General features: G+C 36.6%; 1 protein-coding gene across 2 annotated transcripts; it reads right to left on the bottom strand.

Annotated features, from left to right (window-relative positions):
* Positions 1-7,227: 7,227 nt before the first annotated feature.
* On the bottom strand, positions 7,228-12,018 carry kcnj15 (potassium inwardly rectifying channel subfamily J member 15). 2 transcript variants are annotated; one of them, XM_061963034.1, is made up of 2 exons: positions 11,908-12,018; positions 7,228-8,703 (listed from the first exon to the last, which is right to left on the bottom strand). In XM_061963034.1, the coding sequence occupies exon 2, from the start codon at positions 8,643-8,645 to the stop codon at positions 7,635-7,637; it is 1,011 nt and encodes a 336-aa protein (XP_061819018.1). In that variant the 5' UTR covers positions 8,646-8,703; positions 11,908-12,018; the 3' UTR covers positions 7,228-7,634. The 2 variants fall into 2 exon arrangements, with proteins under 2 accessions (XP_061819018.1, XP_061819016.1); XM_061963032.1 differs by having other exon boundaries at positions 11,904-11,997.
* Positions 12,019-12,771: the final 753 nt, after the last annotated feature.

Raw genomic sequence — 12,771 nt, 5'->3', positions numbered from 1 at the left:
GTTCCGCTTCTTGAAGTTTGCCCGCATGCAGTTTGCACGCATGCTGGGAGGGCTTAAGAGAGCCTTTAAGAGCCAAGAAGCATGTTTGGTGTTCCTCAAATCCGAGCGCCGGGACGAGAAAAGCACGCTGTCTCCCAAAGGCGCCTTCAGGACCAGCACTTTACACGCCAAGCCGTCGCAGCGTTTTGAGTTCGAGGCCATCCAGGAGAAAGTGGTCAAGATGTTCGACGACCTCAACCAGATGGCGCCGGATGCCCGAGAGGACAAAATCAAGCGCTACATGGACGAGAAGCTGAAGAGCGTTTCTGAAGATCTCAGCTCTCAACTGTACGAGTACGTCATGTCTTGTCACAGTAATATGTACGAGGTGCCGTCCAGCCGCTCCAACACTTGTTTTATGGACTCGGTCCTGTGGGGGCGACTGGGTAAGAAACACTGGGACGGTCAGATCTTTTCCCCTGAAGTCTTGTACGCCATGACGGAGGACGCGGCGTGGAAGTTCTTGCAGCAGCTGGTCTTCTGGATGGAGACGGAGCCGCAAAACGAGGAGACGTACGCCGACCAAGTGTCTGGCGCCGTGAGCGAGATCAACCAGCTGGTGGTCACCGCCCTAAACACGGGTGAAACGGCTGAGGAGGCGCTGATGCCAAAAAAGAGGCTCTACGTGGCGTCGGACACACTTCCCATAGTCACCTCCCAAAAGACTTCCTCTACAGTTTCAGAGTTGCCCCCTCGCCAAACACAAGCCACGATGTCGATAACAGACGTTCCAAAAAGCTTGGCGGGGACCTCGTCCAAGGCGTCTTCCGGGTGGGAGCGCAGTCCCTCGTTCAATGCCAAGCTGACGCGACTCCTGGCCTACACGCTGACCACGCAGCTGGGACAGCGCCTCCCGAGGAAATGCAAGAAGTCTTTGAAGACGGACGCCCTCCTCCTAGTGGTGGAGCATCTGTCATCCAGGGCCATGGAGGAAATCAACCCCCAGCACATCGACAACATCCACACGTTGGCCAACATGGAGGAGGTGATCACACCCGTGGTCACGAAGCTCTTGGTGGAATTTGGCTCTCCGGACAAGTTGGTGGAGGCTTTGACTGCGGACGAGCAGTCTTTTGACGACGCCGCCTGCAAGCATCTCAAAGTCCACCTGGACGCCTTCAAATATGGCGCTGAGAAGACGAAGAGCCACCGCTTCTTTTCGTCTGTGTCCAAGCTCTGCTTTGGCTCCACGTGATTCTGTTTTAGGGCTTGTGTCCCAGCCAACAGTCACCTCTGGTTCTGGTGGACTGCACCTGAATGTACATGTAGCATGTTTCTTCAGCTTGGTTAATAATATTTATTCATACAGACAACATGTATGATCCTTCATAGGAGCACTAAGCACTTTAATGTTTGCAAGCACATTGTTTAGACACCTTTAATATCTGCTCAGCATCTTGGAGGGTAAATCAGTAGGGTTCTTGTCGGAGGACAAATCAATAGGGTTCTTGCCGGAGGACAAATCAATAGGGTTCTTGCTCAGACGAGAGACTTAAAACAATGGCCGAACAATCGTGCATACGTTTTAATTTTTGATCTTAGCTACCTCAGCCATCTGTAAAAGCCACAAGTCTCATCTCAGACTATCATTGTGAAAATGTCAGAAAATAAGTGGAGGATTTGAATGGTCCTGTATCCTACTTTCTAGTCCATCCTGCTTTCTAGTTGCACCATCCTGGACAGACTTGAAATCAACTTGGGAAACCCATATTGCGTGTTTTTGTACATATATCGTGTATTCAATGTTCACGTCAGTAAAAGATCATTTCGGACTTTTGATTGTTTCAACTAAATACAGTCGTGGTCGTGGCAAAGTCGCTTGTTGCCACAACAGGCGAGCACAAAAAGTAAAATGAAAAGAGGGACAAACCAGTTCCGGTCTTTGTTGGCTGTTTTCCATTGAACGCCTCCAAACTCATCATGTTTCACTTAGCAATATTGTTTGTGGTTTGAACAATAGTGCCAAAAGACATTCATTCTACATACAGAATGTGTAAATGATGTTTCTTAAACTCATATGGGAAGAGTGAAACAAAAATAAAAATAGATTCACAATTATTTATTCTATGAAAATTGTAACATCCTCAATGCGGTTTTAATAAAAATGTCATTACTAGCTCACTTAACAGATTTACAAATGTAGAATAAAAAGGGGAACCGCGAGGCTATGATCTAGAGAAGCTGTCAAGTTTGGGCGTATTGTCATTTAATCACAGAAAAATTAAGAAATGTTCTTATTAATTACATAGAAATGTTTTTACATGTTCTCATTCAATCACAGATTCTCTTTTAATCACATTAGAAAGTTTGGACATATTCTCATCTAATCACATTAGAAAATTTGGACATATTCTCATGTAATCCCATAAAACATTTTAGACATATTCTCACTTAATTTTGAACATATTCTTGTTTAATCACATTAGAAAGTTTGAACATATTTTCATTTAATCACAAGAAAGTTTGGACATATTCTCATTTAATCCCAAAGAAATGTCTGGATATATTCTCATTTAATCCCATAGAACAATTTGGACAGATTCTCATTTAATCACATAGGAAAGTTTGGACATATTATAATGTAATCACATTAGAAATGTTGCACATACATATTGTTTAATCCCCCCCAAAAATCTGGACATATTCTCATTAAATCCCAAAGAACAGTTAAACATATTCTAATTTAATCACATAGAAACGTTTGGACATATTCTCATTTAATCCCAAAGAAATATCTGGACACGTTCTCATTTAATCCCATAGAAAAGTTTGGACAGATCCTCATTTAATCACATAGGAAAGTTTGGACGTATTCTAGAGTAATCACATTAGAAATGTTGCACATATTCTTGTTTAACCCCCCAAAAAAATCTGGACATATTCTCATTAAATCCCAAAGAACAGTTAAACATATTCTAATTTAATCACATAGAAACGTTTGGACATATTCTCATTAAATCCCAAAGAAAAATCTGGACATATTCTCATTTAATCCCATAGAAAAATTTGGACAGATTCTCATTTAATCACATAGGAAAGTTTGGACATATTCTCATTTAATCACATTAGACATTTTAAACATATTCTTGTTCAATCACGTTAGAACGTTTGGACATATTCTCATTTAATCCCAAAGAAAAATCTGGACATATTCTCATTTAATCCCATAGAACAATTTGGACATATTCTCATTTAATCCCAAAGAAAAATCTGGACAGATTCTCATTTAATCCCATAGGAAAGTTTGGACATATTCTCATTTAATCACATTAGACATTTTGAACATATTCTTGTTTAATCACGTTAGAACCTTTGGACATATTCTCATTTAATCCCAAAGAAAAATCTGGACATATTCTCATTTAATCCCATAGAACAATTTGGACATATTCTCATGTAATCCCAAAGAAAAGTCTGGTCATATTCTCATTTAATCCCATAGAAAAATGTGGACATATTCTCATTTAATCACACAGGAAAGTTTGGACATATTCTCATTTAATCACATTAGACATTTTGAACATATTCTTGTTTAAGCACGTTAGAACGTTTGGACATATTCTCATTTAATCCCAAAGAAAAATGTGGACATTCTCATTTAATCCCATAGAATAATTTGGACATATTCTCATTTAATCCCAAAGAAAAATCTGGACATATTCTCATTTAATCCCATAGAAAAATTTGGACATATTCTAATTTAATCACATAGGAAAGTTTGGACATATTCTCATGTAATCCCAAAGAAAAGTCTGGTCATATTCTCATTTAATCCCATAGAAAAATTTGGACAGATTCTCATTTAATCACATAGGAAGATTTGGACATATTCTCATTTAATCACATTAGACATTTTGAACATATTCTTGTTTAATCACATTAGAACGTTTGGACATATTCTCATTTGATCACAGGAAAGTTTGGACACATTCTCATTTAATCCCATAGAAAAAATTGGACAGATTCTCATTTAATTACATAGGAAAGTTTGGACATATTCTCATTTAATCACATTAGACATTTTGAACATATTCTTGTTTAATCACATTAGAACGTTTGGACATTCTCTCATTTAATCCCATAGAAAAATCTGGACATATTCTCATTTAATCCCATAGAAAAATTTGGACAGATTCTCATTTAATCACATAGGAAAGTTTGGACATATTCTCATTTAATTACATTAGACATTTTGAACATATTCTTGTTTAATCACGTTAGAACGTTTGGACATATTCTCATTTAATCCCAAAGAAAAATCTGGACATATTCTCATTTAATCCCATAGAACAATTTGGACATATTCTCATTTAATCCCATAGAATAATTTGGAAAGATTCTAATTTAATCACATAGGAAAGTTTGGACATATTCTCATTTAATCCCAAAGAAAAATCTGGACATATTCTCATTTAATCCCATAGAACAATTTGGACATATTCTCATTTAATCCCAAAGAAAAATCGGGACATATTCTCATTTAATCACAGTAGACATTTTGAACATATTTTTGTTTAATCACATTAGAATGTTTGGACATATTCTCATTTAATCCCAAAGAAAAATCTGGATTTATTCTCATTTAATCCCATAGAAAAATCTGGACATATTCTCATTTAATCCCATAAAAAAGTTTGGACATATTCTCATTTAATCACATTAGACATTTTGAACATATTCTTGTTTAATCACATTAGAACGTTTGGACATATTCTCATTTAATCCCATAGAAAAATCTGGACATATTCTCATTTAATCCCATAGAAAAATCTGGACATATTCTCATTTAATCACATAGAAAAGTTTGGACATATTCTCATTTAATCACATTAGACATTTTGAACATATTCTTGTTTAATCACATTAGAACGTTTGGACATATTCTCATTTAATCCCAAAGAAAAATCTGGTCATATTCTCATTTAATCCCATAGAAAAGTTTGGACAGATTCTCATTTAATCACATAGGAAGGTTTGGACATATTCTCATTTAATCACATTAGACATTTTGAACATATTCTTGTTTAATCACGTTAGAACATTTGGACATATTCTCATTTGATCACAAAGAAAAAATTTGGACATATTCTCATTTAATCACAGGAAAATTTGGACATATTCTCATTTAATCCCATAGAAAAAATTGAACAGATTCTCATTTAATCACATAGGAAAGTTTGGACATATTCTCATTTAATCACATTAGACATTTTGAACATATTCTTGTTTAATCACATTAGAATGTTTGGACATATTCTCATTTAATCCCAAAGAAAAATCTGGACATATTCTCATTTAATCCCATAGGAAAGTTTGGACATATTCTCATTTAATCACATTAGAAATTTTGAACATATTCTTGTTTAATCACATTAGAACGTTTGGACATATTCTCATTTGATCACAAAGAAAAAATGTGGACATATTCTCATTTAATCACAGGAAAGTTTGGACAGATTCTCATTTAATCCCATATAAAAATTTGGACAGATTATCATTTAATCACATAGGAAAATTTGGACATATTCTCATTTAATCAACATGGAAAAGTCTGGTCATATTCTCACTTAATACCAAAGAAAAGTTTGGACATACTCTCATTTAATCACATAGAAAGGTTGTGACATATTCTCAATTAACCACAAAGAAAAGTTTGAACATACTGTAATTTAATCACATGGAAACGTGTAAAAACTTCTGACCAAACTTACTTGTTTACTTTTTCATGATGCTAAATGCTAAACTAGGCTAGGCATATGCTACTAAAGTTTAGTAGTAGTTTCAGTGTTTGCCAACTCTCAGTCTCAAGAGAATCCAATCTGTCATCACTTAAATCATCTTTATCTACCAGTCTACAATGTAGAAATGTTATCTGCCAAACAAACCACATCAATACAAATTCATTGAATTATGGACTGATTAAAAATTGAAAATGGAAACATTTTGACTTGACTTTTTCTAGAAAATCATAGAAAAAATGCTTTAATTAGGTTCTATAGCGTTGTATGGAAAGTACTGTTTTTTGCTACCTTTGCTTACCACAGTCTAAGAATTGGTGGATTGAGGAATACGTTTGCTGTTTTCAAAACAGGAAGTCAGATTATTGTTATTGTCGTTATCGCGGCTATCAGCCCTGTTTTTATTTTTGAAGAGGAACGCCTTGAGTTCAGAAGCTCTTGAGCGGAATATTTCCACATTTCCGATCATCCTAAATTCATCAAACATCCCAAACAAAGGCAACATCTCCAGATTCAGATCAAAACCAATTATATTAGGCAAATATTAAAATGTAAAATGTTTTCCGGTTGGAGAATCGAGAATATTCTGAGGGCGTTCAATCAATCGCAACTGGACTGTCCAGTTTGTCTTAGAAGACGCTTCGTCTCTCATCCAAGTAGGCTTCATCAGTTCATGCTCTTAGACTTAGATTGGTCACACCTAGCCTTAGACTGAAATTGGTCACATCTAATGGACTTAGATTGGTCACATGTAGTGGATCTGACCAATCTAAGTCTAAGACTAGATCTGACCATTCAGACCAGATCCATTAGATCCTACCAATCCACGAGATCTGACTAATCCAACTCCAAGACAAACTGGACAGTCCAGTTTCGATCGATTAAATGCCCTGAGAATACAACAGTACAATAATCTGGAACAATGAGAACATCTGTAGATAGATAACCTTCTAGAATATCGTACAAAAACATTTTAAATTGGAGTACTTCCGCTGCAAATCGGAATGTTGTTAGCTCCCAAGCGGAGTGTATCTGACTTTCTGTCGTTCCGGAAAGCAGTGAACATTACAAACTAGTGTTAACATTTCCCGATTCGGACCAACACATTCACTTTGCAAATTATTCAATATAGAAATGTTACTTGCGGTTTAAAAAAATGTTTGAAATTAGCGACTATTTGTGCTGCCTTTCAGAAGACCTGATTTCAGAATCTTGGGTTGACTGGAACGTTTTGTAAGTTTTTCCCGAAACTCCCAAGTGTGAAATGTCCACCTTCCTGTCAGCAAACTAAAGCCTAGTACATACTCTCGCATCACGTAACTTGCGTAAGCGATGCCGTCTTGCTCCTCCCCGTGCGTACCCTCCCGCCGATTCTGTGAATAGAGTCAGCTGGTTTACAACAACATTTCTGGGGTTTCCTGTCCGGCGAAAGCAAAAAAAAACTACAAGCTCCCTTTATAGAAACAATAGAGCAAATCGAGGGGCGTTTAATTGAGGAAATTCACAAATATTAGCATTTATACAAGACTTCTTCGCCAAACTACAAAGATTACCCCGACTCGTTCAGGGGTTGCACAGCTCACCTTGGCAAACATCTTCTCTTCCGGTTTCGAAGCAATGTATAAATTAAAACTGACCGTTGTTTCAAAAGGTTCCAGCTCCAATGGATGTCACTTCAGACGCCATTGTTTACTACAACCACGACTACACACAGGAAGCTCTCTCTTTGAGGAGGCTAGTCCACAAGAGAATTGCCAGCTCCGGCAGAAGAGCTATAAACGAACCAGAAGGCACACAAGCTACGTGATGCCAGAGTACATTCCAGCCTTTAGACCTCAACTGGCGTAGCATCAGTCCCTATTTCTTGTAGTCCTCCTCCAGTTTTAGCTTCTCGGCGTTGTTGAGGAAGGTGGCTTCGCCGCTCGCTTGCATTTTATCGAAGAAGTTGAAATCGGCCACGTAGCGGCCACTGGGGGTGCTGAAGAGCACAGGCTTGAACTCGTAGCCCCACAGAATCTCCTGGGGGATGTAGGACGTGCGGCTCTGGCACGTGGCGGCGGTGGACTCCATGGTGGCGTTGAGGGTCACCAGCAGCTCGAAGTCTCGACTCTGCAGGTTGTCGGCGGTCAAGTCCGCCAGCGGGCTGCGCTCGTCCAGAATGTGGTAGAAGGTGAGCGGCAGGATGAGGAAGGGGCACTCGCTGCTCGAGTCCATGAAGAAGTCCAGCGAGGTTTGGTGCACCTGAGTCTTCTCGCCCTCCTGGGTGACGTTGGAGTGCAGGAGCTTCCCTGTGACCTGGCACTGGATCAGCAGGCTCTTCCTCATGTTGGCCACCCTCACCATCAGGCACAGCTGGCCCTGGTGGCGGCACACCACCGCCGACTGGCTGAACTTGATGGTCTCCGCCCGCTTCTTGGGCCGGGCCAGCTTGGCCAGGAAGGCTCCGGTGACGAAGATCTCGGCCAGACCCGTGATGACCAGCTGGGCCACCAGCGTGAAGATGGCCAGCGGGCAGTCCTCCGTGATGTAGCGGAAGCCGTACCCGATGGTGGTCTGCGATTCCAGCGAGAAGAGGAAGGCGCCGGTGAAGGTCTTGACGTTCTCCAGACACGGCGTGTGGTTGGAGGGCAGCGTGGCCTCCAAGTCCCCATTGCCCATGCTGATGAAGTAGAAGAGCACGCCGAAGATGAACCACGTCAAGACGAAGGTGGAGGCGAACAGAGTGAGCTTGTAGCGCCACTTCATGTCCACCACCGTGGTCCAGATGTCGTGGAGGTACAGCTTGACCATGCCCTCCACGTTGTCGATGTGGACCTGGTTGTGTCCGTCTTTGGATACGATCCTCCGCCGCACCTTCTTGACCGCCATCACGCTGCTTGTCTCAGAGGGACCTCCCACTTTCACTTCTGCATCGTCCAAGCACTGACTGACCAAAGACCAACAAGAAGACCACGTGAGTCCAGACCACAGCCAGCGTCTTAGTAAGTCATTAATAATAATGTTACTATCGTAAATAGTGGCAATAGTATTGATATTATCATTAATATTATTGGTATGGCAATGCTGAACAGAGGGAGGGAAAAAGAAAGTATTGCAAAATTAATAAAATAAGTCACTCGAGCTTGAGAAAATAATTATTCATATTTAGTTGGAGTTCAAAAAGAAACTTTTCCAACTGCTTAAATATTTTAAAAAAGTTGAATCGTTATGAACGTCAAGGATAACAGTAAAATGTCATTTGATGTAATTATCAGCCACTTCTTTTTTTCCACAATATAAACATGTAAAATATACTTTTTAAAATTCCATTCAATTTTTTTGCAATTACGGTGATTTTTTTTTAATCAACACAATAAACAAGACAGCATACTTAAAATGTGACTTTTATTTCATTAGTTTTTTAAATTATTTGGAAATTGATCAACTTTATTTATATTATTATAATAATGATAAAGTAGTAACTACAAAATACTTTTCTGTCATATTTACCTTTTTGTGCTTTTTAAATTGTCCATTATATTTAAAAATATATATTTGTATACAGTGCAAAATATATATATTTTTTTATCATCATAAATATTGATAGAGCAGTTTCTCTTGATGTATTTACTGTATATGTCTACAGTATATCACAGCTTGATCCTCCATTTTAACGCTACAAGAATCATTTATCTTCTAAAGTCACTGACAAGGTCATTACAGGACAACCACACTATATTATAGATGGTATATAATAGAATAAAAGCACCTATAAAAATACACCGTCTAGAATAAAAACAAATAACCTATAAAAGACCCCATCTCTGGAATAGAATAAAAGGCGCCAAGTCTAGAATAGAATAATCCATAAAAGGGCAATATGGCTAGAATAGAATAAAAACACCTACAAAAGACACTAAGTCTACAATAGAATAGAATAAAAACACATATAAATGACACTATTGACATATAAATGACACTATTGACTAGAATATAGAATACAAACCTGTATAAAAGACACTAACTCTAGAATAATATAGAATAAAAACACATCGACAGTATTGAATAGAATGGAATAAAAAACCCTATAAAAGACACTATGCCTAGAATAGAATAGAATAAAAAACACATAAACATTGAATAGAATACAATAGAATAAAAACCCTAGAAAAGACACTGTCTAGGATAGAATACAAGCACCTATAAAAAGACAAGAATAATTTGTCTTCTGACATCACTAACAAGGTTGTTAGAGTACAACCACACTATAGTATAGATCAGGGGTCCCCAAACTACGGTCTGCGGGCCGGATAAGGCCCGCCAGCGTCCAAAATCCGGCCCGCAGGAACTCCCAAGTTTAAAAAAAAAAAAAAATTTTTTTTTTTTTTTAAATCTGTCCTTTTTAATCCATTTTCTACCACTTGTTACTCTCTGTGTCTCCTCCCGGCTCAGGCAAATCATATTGTCTAAAATTTCATTTTCCCATCGATAGCGTGACATCATCGGCAAGTGCGCGCTCTTTTTAGTCAGTTAGTGCGCAAGGAATATATATATATATATATATACATATATATATATATGTATATATATATATATATATATATATATATGTATATATATATATATATATATATGTATATATATATATATATATATGTATATATATATATATGTATATATATATGTATATATATATATATATGTATATATATATGTATATATGTATATATATATGTATATATATGTATATATATATATATATATATATATATGTATATATATATGTATATATATATATGTATATGTGTATATATATATATATATGTATGTATATATATATATATATATGTATATATATATGTATGTATATATATATATATATATATATATATGTATATATATATGTATATATATATATATATGTATATATATATATATGTATATATATGTATATATGTGTATATATATGTATATATATATATGTATATATATATATATATATATATATATATATATATATATTTGTTAGGTCAGGAAAAAACACAGAGGCTATGTCATCCCTACAAGCCTGTTTCGCAGGTTTCCCTGCTCGTCAGGGGATTATATATATATAATCAATTGTTTTCCGAAACAAACCTTGACTTATGTATATATATATATATATATATATATATATATATATATATATATATATACAACCCGGCCCCGGCCAAAATGTTTTAACCCAATGCGGCCCCCCGAGTCAAAAGTTTGGGGACCCCTGGTATAGACGGTATAGAATATGTAGATTATAATAAAAGCACCCATAAAAAAACACTATAGAATAGAATAAAAACACCTATAACAGACACTATGTTTAGAATAAAATAGAATAAAAGCACCTATAAAAGACATAATATAACAGAGTAGAATAAAATCACCTCTAAAAGACACTGTCTAGAATAGAATAGAATAAAAGCACCTATAAAATACATTATAGAATAGAATAGAATAAAAATACCTTTAAAAAACACGATCACTAGAATAGAATAGAATAAAAGCACCTATAAAAGACATATAATAGAATAAACACCTATAAAAGACATAGAATAGAATAAACACCTATAAAAGACATAGAATAGAATAGAATAAAAGCACCTATAAAGGACATTATAGAATAGAATAGAATTAAAGGACCTATAAAAGACATAGAATAGAATAGAATAAAAACACCTATAAAAGACACTATAGATTAGAATAGAATAAAAACACCAATAAAAGACACTATCACTAGAATAGAATGGAATAAACGCACTTATAAAAGACATAGAATAGAATAAAAGCACCTATAAAATACATTACATAATAGAATAGAATAAAAGCACCTATAAAATACATTATAGAATAGAATAAAAACACCTAAAAAAGACACTATAACTAGAATAGAATAAAAGCACCTATAAAAGACACTATGTCTAGAATAGAATAGAATAAAAGCGCCTATAAAAGACATATATATATATATATATATATATATATATATATATATATATATATATATATATATATATATATATATATATATATATATATATATATATATATATATATATATATATTTATATATATATATATATATATATATGATGTGATGTGTCATCTTCTTACCTACTCTCAGGTGTTTTTTTCTTGCTGTTGTCCACCACAGTGCACCCGTAGAAGACTTCAGGTCTTGTTTGTGTTAAGTGAACTTTAGCACACAAGAATTGGAAGTAGAGTGTGGATGTGTTGAATATGAGGACAGACTCATTGAAGCCCCGCCCCTCACGCACCTGTCCACTAGTCCGCTAATGCCTCGAGTCTTGTTGCTACTTCTTATACGTCTGTTGTCGCTTGACACACTCGCCCAGATTTATGGAGCCAATTGTTCTCTGAAGGTCACCTGTGTTCAGTTTGGCACTCGCGAAGAAGAAGGTTGCACAGAAAGACCGCAGGGGGGCTGGAGCCTATCCCAGCTGCACCCTGGACAAGTCGCCACCTCACCACAGATAGACCACATTCACACACTAGAAACCATTTAGTGTTGCCAAGCAACCTATCCCCAGGTGCATGTCTTTGGAGGTGGGAGTACCCGGAGGGAACCCACAAAGTCACATGGAGAACATGCAAACGCCACACAGAAACACCCAGGAGCCCGAACCCAGGATCTTCTTATTGCGAGGCACACACACACTAACCCCTGTTTCACCGTGATAACCATAGAACAGGAAATAGCACTTATTGTGTTTTTTTAACATAACAAGAGCAATATTACAAATACTTAATTGGAAATGAATTGACTGATTACCAAGCCGACATAGACGTAAGTAGCATGTCATGAGACACACTCCATTTTGTGTCCGTCTACCTTTTAGTTTGACTTTGACCTGGTGGCGTTATAAAGGGGAGAACATTTTCTCACATGCCAGACAAGAGAATATGTTACAACGTTATGAAATGGTGGCGGCATTTTTAACCCTGGAACAGACGGTTTGTG

Source organism: Nerophis lumbriciformis, linkage group LG09 (assembly GCF_033978685.3).
Source record: "Nerophis lumbriciformis linkage group LG09, RoL_Nlum_v2.1, whole genome shotgun sequence".
Taxonomy (NCBI): domain Eukaryota; kingdom Metazoa; phylum Chordata; class Actinopteri; order Syngnathiformes; family Syngnathidae; genus Nerophis; species Nerophis lumbriciformis.
Note: the sequence above shows the minus strand (reverse complement) of the source record. Positions and strands in the feature narration are given on the sequence as shown.